The sequence below is a fragment of the Carettochelys insculpta genome, chromosome 10 (assembly GCF_033958435.1).
Source record: "Carettochelys insculpta isolate YL-2023 chromosome 10, ASM3395843v1, whole genome shotgun sequence".
In the NCBI taxonomy this organism is placed as follows: Eukaryota; Metazoa; Chordata; order Testudines; family Carettochelyidae; genus Carettochelys; species Carettochelys insculpta.
In genome coordinates, this window is record NC_134146.1 from 6842669 (window position 1) to 6861562 (window position 18894).

An 18894-nucleotide genomic window follows, 5' to 3' on the forward strand; every position below is an offset into this window, starting at 1 on the left:
AATAGGTTTTACCCCTCTTGAAATATCCCCATCAGTACTATTTGCACACATACCTCGAAGAATTCTCTCCTCATGGCAACGTAGAAAGTCCCAGATTCTAACAGTGCCGTCATCAGAGCATGTAGCAAATTTATTATCCGTGGGTGAGAAACTGTTACATGAAGACACACAGCAGGGGAAAGAAGTCAGCATTTAACAGAATATCTATGCTTCTTAGACAGGGCAAAATTAAACTGTAATGAGTTATACACTGAACGAGCCATTTGAACATAAGGGCCACGCTAATTAAACACAGTGTCTGCCAGCTGACATATTTCATCAGAAGACTTAAATTTAGTTTAGGATTTACTCCTGTATTTTCATCCCAAGTCAAATGGGAAAATCCAGAATTTACATTTAGCGCTATCCTAGGTATGACTGTATACCGCAGCACTTTGTGAGATCAGGAGCAACATGAAACTGACTTAACAGCAATTGTAGCCATAGACTTTCACACGGTTGATTGTAGCAAAATGACACTGTGCAGAAGCATGGGGGAGAGCTCTAACTTTCCTCTTCAGCCACAGGCGCCTTGCAGTAAGACAAGCAAAAATTAGGGAAGGTGGGCAGCAGGAACAGGCTACTGCTACCAGCAGTTGGACTGGTTGCTGAAAAATTCTTATGTAAAACACGTTCCACACATACGAAAAACAGAGGAAAAATTTTTCTCCTCTGCAAAATCAAGTTAGAGTTCTACAGCCATGCAAGATGCTTCCAAATTGATCAATAGTTGCTTGATGAAAGCCACTGGGAAAAATGTGGGATTCTTTAACCACATGATTACGGTCAGACCAACTTCAGCAACTGACAGCCACCTCCTTTCGGGTGCAGACAAAGAGCAAGGAAGAGTCTCTGTCCAGTTAATTCAACAGCAATCACCTTGAAATCTTGAATCTTTATGATCAGTAAGGGGCTTGCTGTTGGAGAAATTCAGCATATGGACATGATACACTAAACCAATAACTGCATCCAACGTACCCATGTCTTGCAAATCAAACTCTGTCAAGCAATCGTATTAGAGGGGAAATCGGTGACCTCAACAGAAAGTGTTTCTGTGGAAGTGAACCTTTTACCACCAAGGGGCTGTGCCCCAACCTGAAGAAACACTCCTTTAGGTTTATTTTGGGTCTGCAGCTCCTCTTCAGGTTTACTTTAAAATCATTTCTTCTCTTTACATAACTTACTAAAAAGATATATGCATATTTACTTCAGAAATACCTTTCATATACATCTTACTGAGAAAATATCACTTTAAACTCCATTTTCATATAAAATTACATTTGCACAACTGAAGCATCAACACTGAACCAAGAAAATGTCCTACAGTCTTCTTTTCAATGGTCTGCTTACAGCTTCAAAGCCTAAGAACCCATTCAATGTTAACATTAGACTTCTGGACGTGTCAGTCTGTGTGGGTCTTCAGTATTAGTAGAAACCTTGGCCTCACCAAGCCAAGCAGTTCTTCACTTTATTTAATTTTTTGTTTATTATTATTTCGTGAGAACTATGCAGGTGTTTCATTTCTGAAGGTTTTATATTTTATTCAGTTAGATTATTAAAGACTGAATTCTTTATTTGGAATGAAATTATTGTCTTACACAGTCCGTATAAAAAGGAATAACTGATACACATTGTCACCATATATAAATGAAAAGAATACCAGTGCAAAATGCGGCAGACAAATACATCTCTAACATATTGCAGAGGCAGATACTGGGACAATACTATTTCAGAAAGTTGCCAGCAAAACGGTGAGAATGTGGAAACAAAAAGAAGAATTGTGATTACTTGGTGCATGAAGTTTCCCAGAATCTGACAGAACCCATGCATCTCTGCACCCAAAATACACTTAGAGAACAGTCTAATTATGGAAATAGGTACTACAGAAAATGGTATATTGTGTATAAACCTGGCCTCTCTAATCGCCTCCTTATGTGCCTGGAACATCTTGACGTTGTTCATGTTGGACTGCCAGTATTTCACATATCCCCCGTGGTCTGCTGTCAGCATCCACATATCATTGTGTGACCAAGTCATAGCCCTTACGGGACTGTCGTGAGCCTGAGGAGTCAAAAATAATACTATTAGTAAATATGTTCAAAGGTTATCTAATCATATGAATACAAAAGTTAATCAGAATATGAACAATTAACATTTATGACAAGCGAATAGAATGGAGAACATTTAGATCTTCAAGCTCCTCAGGGACAGTTTTATGTATCTTGCACAGTTCAATGCATAATTTACTCATGAAGAGCTAAAAGCTTGCACTTCAACTCCAATTACTTAAAACATAATTCCTTACAATAGGCATCTCTCTATATTTCAGACAGTGAGATGAACTCAAACACAACACACCGCCTGAGATCACAACAGAAGGGACCAAGCAGGATAAGTATTTGGGTGTTCCAGGCTCTCAGGATTGTACTGTCTAAAAGCGCATGCTGAGTATGTGGAGATGCAGTACTACAACATACTTAATAATCTCAGAGAAACATACAGATAGTTTACTGGATGCAGTTACCTGTAATATTGTTTCAAAGTTGAAAGTCAATCCATTCCACAAGGTGAACTCTCCACTAGAAGCCCCTGTGACCAAGCGCCTCCCTTCAGGAGTCCACTGCACGAGAAAAACTGAATTAGATTGTATAGCCAATGCCTGGATGCCTCATCTGTATCCTTCAATATTAGTTAATTTACAAGTCCCTGCATGAAAATCTAAAGCATTTGGATTTATAGAGTGACTCTGTAATGGAAGGTAAGAAGAAAAAAGACTCTTGTCAAAGGATACAGTGCTTTTCATCTCTATGTCACCAGCTCAAATCTAGCCCAATGCACTAGTGACCAAGAGTTATCAGAAGATGGCTATCTAGTCACCTAAGTTAAATTAATTGGGTGGCTTCAACACAGTACTAGAGAACAGCTGTCCACATCAAGCATGCCACCACGAAAATCCTGGCAGCCTGGAAGACAGGCTAGTAGATTGAAAGGACTGAACAGGAATGGTGACAGAAAGCCTTCACTTGGAGTTGGTTTCTTCAAGCCAATGTTGAGAGACACCAACATTAAGAAGTTTTCAGGAAATTAGACTGAAGGCTAAATACACACAAGCCAAAGAGTGAATAAATTGATTGACTGTCCCAGAATTCTTGAAGAAAAAGTTGAGGCATGTCAGTCCAGGTTATAAGAAAGGTTTGGGGTACTCAAGAGCTGGAAACCTGAATTATGGTTTTACTTGTAACCTTTTCTATTTTTAAATTATCTTTATTTTATTAAAAACAAGTACTTCTCAGTTAACTGATCAAGCCTGGGAACAAGTCTTCTAGCTCAGGCTAACATAATACTCACCCTCACAACAAACACTGGGCATTTTACTTTATTGGTAGATGTTCTAACAAATTTTGTTGTCACAGCATTCATAGGGTTATTCAGCATTCCTATAGGAGGGACCAGCTGTAACAGAGGAAAGAAAAAGTTTTAGCAATGTGTCACCCTGCACCTAGGGAAACAGCAAGAAAAGCACAGGCTCTGAAGGCTCGTTTCTGGAAAAAACAAGTGACTGTAGGAATGAATTAGTTCAATATGTTCAGAGTTTGAGCTCCGTGGATACTACTTCAGCACCTCACGAACACACACAAAAAAGCTAATCATCTCAAATACAACTAACCTTTCAACACCTTAACTTTTTAGCAATTTCACTGAATTAGATCTGGACTGAAAGAGTCCATCACCCTTCAAGCTTTCTTCTGGGGACAAAAAAGTTTCTTCAGCACAAATAGCTTGAAGACGTCCTCTTAGTCTTTGTCACATCTTGAGGGCAAAAAGAAAATGTTGGTATACAGTGGCAGAGTCTTCCTGCCTTTCAAGAAGAGATTAAAGCTGTGTCTACACTACAAGATAAAAATTGAATTTTAAGGAGTTAGTTTGATCTTAAAAGGTCAGTGTCTTCACAGTTAATACTCATCTTAATTTATTGAGCCCTAATCGCGATTACAAAATATCAAATATTATGGGGCAGGGAATAGCATCAAATTTGAATTTAAAATCTCAACTCAAGGCTAGCGTGGAAGCTCCAAGTCTTTAATTCTAATTTATTAGCCTCCAAAAGCATCCCCGTATGTATCCCACAGAGCTATGAAGTAACCCTCCATGTACGGCCACTTCGTCATAGGCTCATCTCCATCCAGGTGCACAGGAAGAAAGTCACAGTAAGCATGCAAAGTTTTGACTGAATTTGAATTGGAATTCAGAAGTGCCCAGCTTCGCAAATATAGAGGGTGGCCATTATGAAAAAATTCCTTTGCCCATCACATTGGTATCAACTGCATCATTAGCCATCTTCTGCAATCATGAGCACTCAGGGTCGTGATCTGCCCTGTACTTCTCAGGGTCACAAGAGAGCTATAGCGTGGACCCACCAGGAGATTCTGAATCTTCTTGCGATTTGGGGAGACCAATTGGTGGTGAAGAGACTTTGGGTGGCACAGAGAAATGCGGCAATCTATGAGCAGATGTCAAGTGAGATGACCGCCCGAAGTTACTCCTGGGAATCAGCGCAATGCCAGGTGAAGGTGAAACAACTCCAGCAGACCTATCAAAAAGTCCAGGAACCCAACCAATGGTTGGGGCAGCTCCACATACATGCTGCTATTATGAACAGCTGCACATGCTTATGGAGAGCAACCCTATCATGGAACGTGGTCTAAACTACGACACTTCTAGGGGCTCTGGTATGGAGTTTGGGGTGAGCCCAGAGGAGCTGGCTGACCTGGAAGAGGGCAATGGAAAGGATGAAGGGGTCAACAAGCAGGGGATGGAAGTTGTACCAGACAGCCCGGAGTTCTTCACCATAGGCCTGGAACACATCCCCTCCACGCTGGTCCCGGAGGCTCCTGGACCAGTCGGTTCGGGTGAGTATGTATTCTGCATGCTAGAAGTGGGATGGGAGTGGGTATAGCTATAGGGTTGTGTATGAGTACAGGTTTGCTAGCTATGGTTCTGTGCCCCTCAGAACAACATGTTAACCCTTCTTGGGATTGAGGGCTTCTCCTTTTTGGAGATCTCCTCGAAGGCCACATCCAGGCACTCTTGTATTTTTTTCCATGAGGTCCTTGGGCAGGCCTGACTTCTTGTGGCTTCCACAGTAGCACACCTTGCCATGCCAGCAACCAGATAGCAATCTGGTGTTATGGTGCCACACAGCATTTTAGCAAATTCTCCAGGCTTCTGGTCACACAGCGTGAGTTAGGTGTTCTTTCCCCATATCGGCTAGTTTTAGCAGAGTGATCTTTGGCAACCTGCAGAAGCACAGGAATTTGCAATTTTTTTTTTTTTGAACATATGCTTCCTGCCCCTTTACATTTACCTGCAGCAGCAGACAGGCGCTCCATTCCCCATCCCCCAACACTATTTGAAGGCTTAGAGGGGGTTCTCCCATCCCCCCACCCCCATCTCTTTCCCCCACCATTTTTCTGGAATCCCCAGTGCCACATGGAAGCCATGCACTGCTGGGCGTTTCCCCTCCCATAGCCTTTTCCCCCAGCATTTCTTTTGATTATTTATTTTATTTTTCTTTACATTTCTTTCATTACACATCAAACCTCACCACCACACAGCCATCCATGTGGCTGTAATCAAACCCTTTCCCACCATCCCCTCCACACTGCTTGATCAGTGGGGATGATTGCTCCAGGAACAGCTGAAGAAATATTTTCCCTGACACAGGACACCTGGCGGCTACCTTTGCTTTGCAGCCCTCCCTTCCTCCCGAAAAGCACACAATTGCTTATAGCTTACCATGTCCACAAAAAAATGTGCTGGATAAGTGATGGCAACTGATGTGAAATGTGCTTACTGTTCCATCCTTAAGAAGCTGTCAGTGGCCTTCAAAAAGCTTACTTTCCCTAGTAGTACACACAGAGACCCATTCATTGCACTTCAAAGCCCATTATGTGAATTGTATCTTAATTTTGACCTTCATTTTCCAGAGCCAATGCCCAGTGTAGCAGAGAACAACAGAAGAAAAGTGCAAACAGGATCTTACCCTGCAGCATATGGAAAAAACTGAGGCAGAGCACACCAACCTGACAAAGGACTCTGCTCAGTGGTATCACAGTCAAGCTGAGTTTAACCAGAGAATGCTTGACTTCGGTCAGCAACAAGCGGCAAAGCAGAGTGAGGCCGTGGCAAAGCTCATAATGGCAGCTGCAGAACAAACGGAAGTCCTGCGCTTCCTGGTGCAGCTGCAGTGGGATTCCCAACACAGCAGTGCAGGAGCCAATACCTGATGCTTTGAGTTCCCTCAGGAGAGGCCACCCACCCCCCTGTCCTCATGGTCCCCGGTCCCTGAACGCAGGGAAGGAGGGCAAGGATAGCCTTCTGCTCCAGCCCCAAGGGCCACTGTGAAAGGCTATTCAAGTACCCTTGAGAAGACTTCTTTTCCCAGCCACTTAAACCTCTTCTCTGCCTCCAATAAAGTCACTCCTTTGAGCTACGTGTGATTTTGTGGTGTGGAGAAACGTTTTTGGGGGGGGGGGGGGGGGAATGACAAATCAAACCGGGTGGTTGAGGGAGTGCTGAAGGCACAGCTGCCCACTGATATTCCCAGGTCCACAGCAGACAAGGCTGAGGAAGCTGGGCAGTTGGGGGAGGGCTGAAGGTACAGCTGCCTACCACATGCATTCTACTTACTGCATTAACCCCCCTCCCACCAAGTAAATGCATTCATTAAGACACCGTGTGATTTATTGGCATTCTGTCAGAGAAATACATAGATAGCATGAGAGTTACAGATCGTTCATGAAGCTATTTTTAAAGCATTCCTTATTGCTGCTGCCTCAGAGTAGCTCCAGGTGGATGGCTGCACAGGCAGCTGCGAGCAAGGCTGGCCTATGGCCTCAGCTTCAGAACTCCAGATGAATGGGAAAGTCTCCCACCTGGATTCACATGTGTCATGCAAAATAACACACGCTGTAATCACAGTGGGGACATTACCTTCAGAAAGGTCCAAACGTGTCAGCAAGTATCTGAACCTCACTTTTAAACAGCCAAAGACACATTCTACCACCATTCTGCACCTACTGAGTCTGTGATTCAAATTTTCTTTGCTGGGGTCTCGGACGTCTGCGTAGGGCTTCATAAGGCAAGGGAGCAAAGGGTAAGCAGGGTCTCCCAATATAACAATAGGCATCTCCATGTCGCCAATCACGATTTTCCAGACAAGTAAAAAGTCCCAACCAGGAGCTCTCTGTACGGTACAGAATTTCGGGAGACGCACATGTTGTGAACCCTCCCTGACCAAGCAATGTTGATATTGGTGAAATGACCTTTCTGATCTACCAACCCCTGCAACACCATGAAGTACCACCACTTTTTCGTTATATATTCAGAATCCAGGTGGTCCGGGGCCAGGACGGGGATGCATGTGCCATCTACTGCCCCACTGTAGTTAGGAAACCCCTGGGCAGCAAAGCCATCCACTATATCCTGTATATCCTCCAGCAGCACAGTCTTCCTGAGGAGATGCCAGCAGATTGCATAGGCCACCTCCATCACCATGGACCCCACTGTAGATCTGCCCACCCTGAACTGATCTGGCATTGACTTGTAACTGTCAGGCGTTGCAAACTTCCACAGTGTGATTGCCACTCACTTCTGAGCCATTAAAGCCAGCCTCCTTTTTATCTTACTATGCTTCAGGGCAGGGGCCAACACATCAAAGTTCCACAGAGTAGACTTGCACATGCAAAAGTTCTGCACCCCCCGCTGGTCGTCCGAGGACTCCTAAACGACATAGTCCACCAGTGTGTGCTGGTCTCAAGTCCAAAACTGCTGCTCCACTGTCACCAACGCATCTAGGGCAGCCAGCAGCTCTGAGTTCTTGGACCACAGTTGGGAGATTTGCTCTTTCAAACTGTTATAATACTGAACTGTCACTGAGCTTTATAACTGAAGGAGAAAAACTGTGTGACAACCAGTGTGGTTGCCGAAACGATGTGTGCTATGACTTGAAGCATTCGGGGATCCATGCTTGCACTGGAATGCTGCAGTAGCAAAGGAGGCGATCTCCAATTAGTTTTTCGTGTGGTTACTGGTGCTCCGAATTCAGACATAGTGCTTGGAATTCTGGGCTTCCAACATGAAACACCCACAATCAACCGGGGCTAAGGCACTGTGGAATAGGTACCCATAATTTACTGCTCACACTGTCAAATTTGCGTGGAGCAATAGGGATGTAGAGACTAAACACAGAAAAATGTGGGTTGAACTTCAAGCAGCTTTGAAGACATTTTATTCAAATTCATAATATCAAGGTTAAATACTTGAATTTATTAAAAATCAAATTTATCTTGTAGTGTAGATGTGGCCTTAGTGTCTACAACAGAACTTCAGAAGCAAATATAAATATTTGTACTTACATCATTATAATATCCTGCATCAGGCTGAATTGCACGCATATCTCGCTGGTCTCTCTGCCATACTCTATTCTGGAAAGAGAAAAATGCTTCCTGGTTATTACTACCGCTCTATTTTAGTGTTATTGAACAAAAAGTAGGAATAATTTTACATAGTGCATATTCGGAAGCTTTAGTACGCACTGCATACCTTTCAGAATGAATACAATACAAAATACATAAGATGAAGGATGACAGAAGTAAACGATAAACAAGATGTAAAGTCAGAAAAATGATTGATTTATAACACAAAAGCATCCAAAGGCCCACTGATTTCCATATATTTGTTCGTTGAAAGTAAATGTTCTACATAATAAGACGAGGAAAGCATTTTGCACTACTACAAGATGCTCATAAACCTGGCCTCTTGGGTTCTAGTCCAGAAATAACTGCACTGTCCTGCAAGCCTCTGCAGAAAACCCCCTTTATAATCTAAGGCCACATCTACGATTGACCTCCTCAGGGTTCATCTTCTGGGGTTCAGTTTTGCAGGGACATGCAAAAATCAACTTCTCTGGGGTTGCAGTCGACCCCTGTACTCCTTGCAAGATGCAAGGAGTAAGGGAAGTCAACAGAAGAAATTCTCCTGGCCTTTTTCAATATGGACAGCCAAGTAAGCCAAGCACAGATAGGTCAATTGTTGCTATACAATTGCTGTAGCTAGAACTGTGTATCTACAATCAACTTACTTACTAGTCATAGCCTCAGAGATATGTTAATGGCCTCTAAACTAAAGCAAGTTCCATCCACTACTAGTGCTTGCATAGAAAAAACATTTTTGTGGTCAGGGCACTAAAAGCAGATAGTGTAATCCCAAGAGCAGGGTTTAAAAGGCCAGAGGGCAAAAAAATTATAGTATTTGTGGTACTCTATGTTATCGAGCCTAACAATAAGTAGTATCAGATAAGACGAGGTTCACAGTTTGACAAATTTAAGAATAGCACCCTACTTTAACTTGATATTGTGAGTTCTATCACATTTTGATCGTAAATCAAAGTTTAAGCTAGAATGTTAAATAAATATTTTTGGCATATAACTTCTTAACATGACTGTGGTGCTATAAAAACATGAAGGCCCTTACCACTCAGTTACATTTCAGCTCAGTTAAATATGGAAGTAGTGTGAACCTGGATTTGTGCACAGCTTAACTTTTGATGATATGAGATTCAACGCCTGGTTCTAATTTTGCTAATAGGGCACAAGAACCTCTTTTTCCAACACAGAGACTTGTTTTTCATTTTAAAATTTATATCAACATAGAAATATAAGACAAGGGTGTGGGAAATAAATAAAAATGAATCACACACAACCCCTATCAAAATAGCTATGCTGACAAAATTCCCGACATAGACACAGATACGCTAACCGAGGAGGGCTTCTGTTAGCATAGCTACTATCATTTTGGCAGGTAATTTCCTATACCAGCAAAAAAGTTCTTTATATTGATGTATGCTAATTCTACATTAAACAGTTATGCTGAGATAAACTCTGTGATGTAGACAGCACCACAGCTACCTCTAAGATTATTATTTCTAAAAATACTTACGTAAGCACAAATTTGAAGTAAAATGAGTTAATGCAAAGTTGTGGGGAGGTGGAAGAACCTTTACTTCCTCCAGAAGTAAAAAGTGATACGGGTCTACCAATGTGAAGTTTTTTTGGTTTTTTTTGTTTTTTTTTAAACTTAGTTAAGTGAGTTATCAAAAGCAGCTCACTGAAACACAGCTACAAACTTATTTGTTCATTCCTGAGATATGCTCTAGTGTAATGTTTAAAATACCTCAAAATTGCTAAACATACATATCTATCTTCTCTTAATTTTCAAACTATTGCAACTGTGGGTTAGCTTTGATGGAGTGGATATATACATTTAATTATAATGCTATCTTTACAATTTTGGATTTAAAGTTCAGCCAGCATTCCCATTACACATTTGGGAAATTTACAATTTCCTTCTATTTCCTCTGAATTAATACTGAACACACCACACAAGGTCTCAACTTGGAAAAAAAATAAAAGCTTAAAAAATGTTTAAAAGAAAGCCAAAAGGCCTTTTTTTTTTCTTTGAATCAAATACTGCAGAATAAGTCTTTCCAAGTAGTAACAGCCATTAGGAATGCACAAGGTGGCGCAGACTACCTATTGTATGAACAGCTTAGTTTTCTTCATTTGAGGAGGCAGGTGAATAGAAAATGGCAATTACTACTCTGTTACCCAATATGAACACTCACAAAAGCCAAAAGCTGACAAAGAATGATTTATACCTTGAATGTGAAAACAAAATATATGAATTCCTGTTCCAAATAAGAATTCACAAAAAAGCTTTTACACCAACAGAGAATCTTCTGCTTCAAATATGGACTAAATATTTATGGTTTTATTCAGAAGGAACAATATCTTTCCATGCTTCGGTGAGTCTGTATATTTCTGTAAGAGCACTGTCAATTATACATAAACCCAGTTTCCCTAACTGCTCTGTGAGCATACCTGAAATCTGAATATTAGAGAGTTTCAGAAAACACTATTCAGACTTAGATAAAGAAGTCTACCTGGGCTTACCTCCAGATACTTAATTACAGAGGGATTGTAGTCTATGGTTTTCCGATTCACAGCTTTTCTCATCCGTTTCCCATCAAAGGTGAGCTGTTGCATTGCCTGCTGCTGTGCAAAATCAGGTCTCTTGTAGAACAGCTGCCGTGGTGCCTGGTGCTGGAATCTTGGCATATGGAAAAAACGGGGCGGGGAGCCAATTTCTGTAGCCATGGCAATCTTGTTTCTAAAACACTAAAAAAGGTAAAATATTAGGGGACTGCTATAATTAAGATAATTCTGCTGAAGTGTTAACTTTTTTTTAATCTGGAATTCATTGTACTTGCACATGCAAGTACTGTGTATGAAAGTCTGCAAACCTGTTCTCCGAAGAGACAAATAAGCACTTGTCATTCTTGCTTCGCTACTCAGCAAATATTTTACTCAAATCTTTAAACTGCAACTTTCAACTTAATTCAGTAAGGTATGGTTTGCGTCTAAATCAGAATGGAGTTTTCTGATAAGACCCATCACTACATCAAACATATTTCTATTGAGCAGCTTCCTACCTCAGATACACAGTCATACACTAACTGAATCAGAACTAATGTGTCTGCCTGCATGCACTTGGAAACATGATTCCAGGTACTATACAGGCATATACCAAGTTAGTATTCGCTGACATTTAGAAATAGACAAACCACATAAAAAAGTACAATAAGGTTGCAAAAGTACAGTAGGGTGTTGAGAATGCTCACAAGTGTTGAATTTCGCAAATATCATTTTACCATTACCTCTGTGGTGCAAAAAATACCATGGATAACCAGGATGATCTTGAACCCCTAAAGATGGACAGTTCTGGCAGCAAGCAGCCCCATGAAGCTGCGAGGTAAAACCTTGCAGCAAAGTCCCCTTTGTGTGCCCCCAAGCTCACTGTTTCTGAGGGTCTGGATGATTCAGTTCCCTCCAGATACGGGACTGCCACCTACGGAGATGTGAAGAGAACTAACTGCCTCCTGGTGCATGCTCAGGATTCCCTCCCAGAGCAGGAGGGCGACTCTGAATGGGATCTGTCGCCCACTCATGTCACACCTGCCCCTGCTTTTCAGGGCTAAGGAAAGCCTGCCCATTCTGTGCAGGACTCAGGGACATTTCTGGGTCTTGCCTAGCACCCACAGTCCACTCAACCAAGCCAAACAAGCCCAGCCGCTGAGATGAGACTCTAGGAACCTTGCTCTGCTTGATATCTGCAGCAGCCCCGTCTGAAAGTTAATTTCACGAGCAGCTAGCAAATAACTGAATTCACGAAGAACGTCGCAACCTCACTTTAAGCTCCTACAAACTGTTCTCTTTACTAGAGGGGCCTCTGAACTTTATTGGGAGTATTCCATTTAGAAAGATCCTGTGTGCTGTAATTTACCCTTAAAGCCCACAACTCCAAGGATGCATTCGAGAAGGAATGGGTGTAAAGGGACCTCAGAGAAGGGATGGATAAAGGATTCCCACCTACCCAAAATCACCACGGGAATTCTCACTACCTCCTTCGATGTCAACAACATCAGGAACCCAGGTGAGCGATGCCTGCTCCAGAATAACCCAGGAAAATGGGGAAAAGGGAGAGAGTTACACAACAAGAGTAGAATAACTCACCAAGACCAAGTCTTATATTTTCTTTTAATGAGGAAATATAAACCAAATTGCTGTACATGTTTAAAGTCTTGAAGGGAGTGTTTTAAATTTGCTGATGTTTCTAAGTACTCTTAAAAGAAACACACTTCAAAAAAATCATATTATATAACAACATTATAGAAGTTCCTTAAGACAGGAGGAAAACTGTGCTCTCAAAAAACAAGTGCTGTGAATCCATTCCACGGCAAACTTTCTGAAATCCTGCCAAGATCAAAATATTTAACATTTAAGATCTGAGCCACAGCTAGGGGCAGATACAGACACAGAAATAGAATTAAGCCCTATTAAGTCTACTATTGTGCTACTAAAAAAAAAAAAAAAAAAATGGCTTTTGAAAAATACATTGCAATGCCACCACATCAAATTCTCAGTTAAGGAGACTTTTCCGTTGTCAACCCTAAAACAATTTACCCTGGGTACTGAAAGTGAAGCTAGACTCTTTTTCATTACACAGGAGTAGAAAATTCTACTTTCAGCTACATCTATGCCGGGTATAATCTAAAAAACCAGGATTTTATGCAGATAAAAACAAATAAAAATTTGGGCTACAGTATCTTTTGTTACCACTGATGATGCCTCTGTAGGAAAAAACAGTTCATCTTCAAGCTGCACGGTAGAGATTAACAATGGAAGGCAAACAAGGTTTTTTCAAAATCCTCAGTTTTAATAAATCTGATTATAAAACAAATTGTTTTACAGGAAGATATAAAATTAAAATATTTCCATAAACTCTGAAGAGACAGCTGCAAAATGACTACAGAAAAATGGCATTTCAAGTGAGAATTTCACATGGTAAATTCTGAACTCCACTAATGAAAAAATGTTTTATATTTTACAAACAAACCTGAACTTTGTTTAGGTTTACACTTAATGCTTACAGGAGGATATCAAGATGTTGGCAGTTTACATTTTTAAAATTGCCAGTTCTTAACTCGGATTCTCGAAGTTGTGCATGGTAGAATAACGCCCAGATTAAAAGATAAGATCTGTTCTAGCAGCTATGTCGTCCAGAAAAAAAAAAAAAAAGCTTTTCTTTTTTTTTTGGGGGGGAAAAGAACTATGAATGAGCCAAATACCCAAGAATTAAAGTTAAATTTGGGACCTGGCCACCTTTGTGTCCAACAAGTTTAAGATACTTCACAGAAATGTCTTTTAAGATCTAAAGCCTTGCACACATACAACTGACTAGCACTTAGCAGACAATTCTGTCTGTTGAGGATACACAAGAAAATGTTAAAATATTAATGTAGATCAAATGCAACTTAAATCTTTGCACTTCTTAATCTTCTATTAGATTAAGCAGAAATTACTGAGTATGTACAGGGACCAAAAGGTGTTGAATAAGAATGTGTATTTTTAGAATTGCATCAGGACTGAACTGCTCAGCACTTCACTGGAAGCAAAAGAACAACTGCAGCCGTGGGTATGCTCACATGGGAATGGGTGGGAAATAAAAACACAGTAAACCCTCAAGATATAGCTAACATGACTGCCACCCCTTACAGGAGCAGGAAACTGCTCCTCTCAGGAGTGGCAGCCACGAGTCAGGCTGCAGTCCCTGATGATAGCAGGGAAACTGTATCGTCAGGGAAACTGCTCCTGCCAGGGGCAGTAGCCTGACTCTTGCCGCCCCTAACAGGAGTAGCTCCCTCTTGGAGGGGGCAGCCATGAGTCATGCTGTCAGCCTTACAGTAGTTTCCCGGTCTCCACAGTGGTAGGGAACTGGGAACCAGGTGGTAGCCTGGCTCCCAGCTCCACTCTTGTTGCGGAGCCAGGAAACTGAGAAGGACGGCAGCCTTGGTTAGTTTCCTGGCTCCAAGGAGCAGAGGGGAGCTGGGAGCCAGGCTGCTCCTGGTTCCTGGCTCCCCTCTACTGGGTGGAGCCAGGAAACTGACCACAGGCTGCTGCCCTGCTCAGTTTCCCCTCTCTGCAAGCGAAGTGGAGCTGGGAGCCAGGCTACCGCCTGATTCCCAGCTCCCCGCCACTTGTAGGACCCAGGAAATCTGACCAGCTGCTCAATTTCCCAGGTCCAGAAAGAGGCAGGGAAATGGGAACCAGGCTGCCCCGATTCCCAATGCTCTGCCACTCTGGGAGCCAGGAAACAGACCAGTCCTGCCAGGATGGTCAGTTTCCCAGCTCCTGCAAGCCCAGGGGAGCCAGGAACCAGGCTGCAGGCCTTGAACAAAAATTCAAATTACATGGGGGTTACAGAAACGCAACCTCTACGTAATTCAAGGGTTTACTGTACAAGATTCTGCAGCATCACATAGTAGAGGGCTGTTCAAAAACTGGGCATCTTATCTAAGGTATCTAATAATCACTTTCTCAGATATCACTAATAGCTTGGCTGTATGTGGAAAAATCATTAGTATAATCAAAGACAGACAAATCCAAAGTAACATGCCCCAAACCCACTTTTTAATTATTTTAAAACAAGAGTAAGGGGATGCTAAACTTCCTTATCTAATCCCACAAACACTGCCCTCATTTCTCCTGACAACACAGAAGCTCAATCTGCTCAAAGAGCAGATATTAATACCTTCAAGTACATCACAACACCACAAGCTTAGAAAATACATGACAATGCCAAATTTTTAAAAAGCAAACAAATTTAGTGAAAAAAGATTTGCAAATTCCTATCAGCTGGTCCATAGCTGCATAAGTGTCACAGTACAGAAATGAAAAATATGAAAAAAATTCAGTGTTTCATATAAAAACATTTTCTAGATTTAAAAATGCTCACTATTTTGAAAAGAATTCAAGTACAAATAAGCTCACACTTTTACTTGACAGTAACCAATACAAAATTGAACTTCAACTCCCAACATACAATAGCAAAGAACACACAAAGAAATTCATACATTTTCTTGGACTGCCAAACTGCAAACATTATGGGGGGGTAGGGTGGCGGGGGGAGAGGGTAGGAGGGAGGATGGCAATATATTCTTTAATAAAACCCACTCTGCAAAAATATTCCCAGCTTCATTCAGAACAAAGGGCAATGAGAATGTAGTTATAAATGTTGCCAAACACAAAATATGACCTATGAAATGGATCACAGCTTGCATTAGACCTTCCTAAAACTAGCATGAGGAGGAGCATATAGCTTTTGTTAATGTTGTAACCTGGAAGACTGCACTATACCAGTGTTTCAACTGTTAAAGTACCCTTATAATGCTTTTTTTTTTTTTTTAATTATTAAAGTATCCCCCAGTATCTACAGCTTCCAGACACAATTTTTTTCCAACATTGCAGCACATTTGTTTAAACAACTTAATACTAACTGGTTGGTTGGAAGAAACTGTCAATAGGCAAACTTGCCAACATACTTATGACTGCAAAAAAGAATGAATAAAAAAGTAGGTAAACATAAATCCAATTTTTTATTAAAAAAGGTTGAGAAACATTAAATTAATGTGCACTCTTGAAAAGCTCTGTGTACCTCAGGTTGAGAACCGCTCCACTGTACTTCATCTAGAAAGACAAAATTTTACCAGCTGCACCTTCTTGGCTTCACCATCCTTCACATTTCTTGGGCTATTAATCTCAGCATTATTTTCAACTTTGTATTGCCATATCTAGTCTAACTTGTCCTATACATTTTCATGTTTACACTCTAAAACCTATTTACCATTCTGTCTCCTAATTATTAAAAATATTATCCATGCTCTTGTTACTTTTCACCTTATTGATGGGAATGTTCCCCTTTAAATAACTAAAGCATGCTTTACAGATTTATACAAAAAAAATAAGTGGACTATTTTTGCGAAACTAGTTATTCATGAATCTACAATGCACCAAATACATTGATTTTACTCACATAATACCATATCAAAAATCTCTACTTATCTTCTTTACATTTGTAGGTATTTTACAAACGAACACAAAAAAAAAAAAAAAAAATCAGAAAAGGAACTGAAATCTTTTTCTTAATTCAGTAATCAGATCACAAAAGTCCCTCTGGAAAATCCAATTCAGTGATCTAGAACATTATGTCTTTTATACACAAATACTGGTCACCTGATTTAAGTAGGCAGTATCTTACTAACCTTTTGCTAGGTGATAGGAATCCTTGGGCATCAAAGAATAACTCAGCAGAACCAGTATTGGAGGGGTAGCCGTGTTACTCTGGATCTGTAACAGCAACGAAGGGTCCTATGGCACCTTATAGACTAACAGAAAAGTTTTGAGCATGAGCTTTCGTGAGGACAGACTCACTTCATCAGATGCCGGTCTTGGAAATCTGCAGGGCCAGGTATAAATAAGCCAGAGCAAGTTATCCCCACCCTTGCTCTGGCTTATTTATACCAGGCCCTGCAGATTTCCAAGACCAGCATCTGATGAAGTGAGTCTGTGCTCATGAAAGCTCATACCCAAAACTTTTCTGTTAGTCTATAAGGTGCCACAGGACTCTCAGCAGAACTAGGAGACGCAATATCCTAAGTGCAACTAAGAAAAGCTAACTTTAGTAGTATTGGTTTCCCTTGCTGTAAATGCATAAAAAAAATTCAATCTTATCACCAGGACAGCTAGAGAAGAACTTTGTTGAACTAGGGCAAAACAATCTGTCAGTCTCTTCCTTAAACACTTTTAAACAGCCCATGCTTCACAGCAGGGGTATGAAATATGCAGAGGGTGGCCCTTTTTTCAGAGACATGCTCTCTGCTGTCTTTAGGGAAACATCCTAATTTGAACCTTATAACCCTGAGGAAAGCAGTAGTTCTCACATGCTCAGGTGAAATTTTAACACCCAAAAGCCTTCAACAATTCTGCTCTTACCAAAACAAGTTTTTCACAGCTCTTAAGATAAACCAGACTACACATAATGTGATCACCACAAAGCTACTAAGTGTGCTCTGGCCAACATATACAAGGGTGAAGCTGTTTTTTCCCCTGTAATATGGGGTCCAGAACACCCAGGCTGTGGAAAATAGGAAGCTGTAAGATTGCTAAGTAAAGAGGAGGAAAAGCAGTATATTGGTAAGCTTGGTGATACTGGAATTTGAGATGGCAGAAGAACTTTGGCTCGGAAGATGGTGAGGAGCGTAGAAACAGATGAGCCAGGAGAATGGAAGCCAGTTAGGGCAACAGGAGGTAACTGGGAGCCAGTTGGCTGAAAGAAGGAACACAGATCGGACAAGGAGACTGGAACTAGGAGCCAGTGGAGGTGGAAGAGATAGATCTGACAAAGGATGGGTAAGATGGGACAACTGGGAAAAGCAACTAGTGGCAAAAGATAAATTAGACGAGATGCCCTGAGAGAGATTAGAACTGGAAGCTAGTAAGAAAAGACACGCTGGGTGAAGGACCTGGAGGGAAAGACTAGGACTAACCAGGCAAGGAGATTAGGACTCACTATGGGAGTAGGGAAAGAGCCAGGGGTGGAGAGAGAGATGTTTGGGACAGGATGGGGACAAGACTGAGGGAATGGGCAGAAGAGTGTGCGCAAAAGCACTTTCCGTCAGACTGCAATGGAAACCCACACTGCTTCTACATGCTCTCTCCTGTCAGAGGTGGCATGGTAATAAGGCAATTAGAAGCAGGCTAATGAGGCACTAACATGCATATTCAGCACCTCCTTAGCATAAGTATCAGAAATGTAGCCGTGTTAAGTCTGTATCTTATAGACTAACAGATATTTTGGAGCATAAGCTGTTGAGGGCAAAGACCCGCTTCATCAGATGGGCGGCCATGTGAATTTCAAAGTCCAAACTTGAAATTGCAGATTGAGAGGAAAGATGGGGGCAGCTTCGAAATAAGTGCCCCACTGCAATATTCCCTTACTCCTACAACACTAGACCAGCGCTGCCCCCATCTTCACTGTCAATCTGCAATTCCTAGTCTGCACTTGAAAATTTGTGTGGCCACCATTATGCTAATGAGGCACTGAACATGCACCTTAGTGCCTTATTACCCTGCTTTGGATTGCCTCATTACCATGCCACCTCCAAAGGGAGAATGGAGGTGTAGAAGCAGCCCAAGCATATACTGCTATCAGCAAATATCTGTGAAACCCAGTAGCATGATGCATCTCTCACTCACCCTCTAGTTCTGGTCCACAGAGGAAGACAATACCACCGCAATCAGTTATTCCACTTGCTCATGTGGCAGACTGCTGTGCAGCGAATCTAAAAGTTCCAATCCCTCTGACCTGCATAGGTATCTGGATGCTCCCATATGATGG

The 18894-nt window shown here is 41.5% G+C and overlaps 1 protein-coding gene across 12 annotated transcripts in view; it reads right to left on the reverse strand.

Moving 5' to 3' along the window:
- The window catches only part of WDR33 (WD repeat domain 33), a 103384-nt gene that overhangs the window by 57363 nt on the left and 27127 nt on the right, over positions 1-18894 (reverse strand). For 8 of the 12 annotated variants that reach the window (XR_012646870.1, XM_075004552.1, XM_075004551.1 and 5 more), the window contains exons 2-7: positions 11052-11276; positions 8457-8525; positions 3388-3492; positions 2564-2659; positions 1949-2100; positions 54-151 (exon numbers count right to left, since the gene is read on the reverse strand). Coding sequence is in view for 11 of the 12 variants with exons in the window: in XM_075004552.1 (XP_074860653.1) it covers positions 54-151; positions 1949-2100; positions 2564-2659; positions 3388-3492; positions 8457-8525; positions 11052-11255 (724 nt within the window). In the remaining variant the exon portion in view is untranslated. Of the gene's footprint in view, positions 1-53; positions 152-1948; positions 2101-2563; positions 2660-3387; positions 3493-8456; positions 8526-11051; positions 11277-12531; positions 12603-16759; positions 16845-18894 lie in introns of those variants that run through there. The other 4 variants (XM_075004554.1, XM_075004555.1, XM_075004553.1 and 1 more) reach the window with 3 other exon arrangements.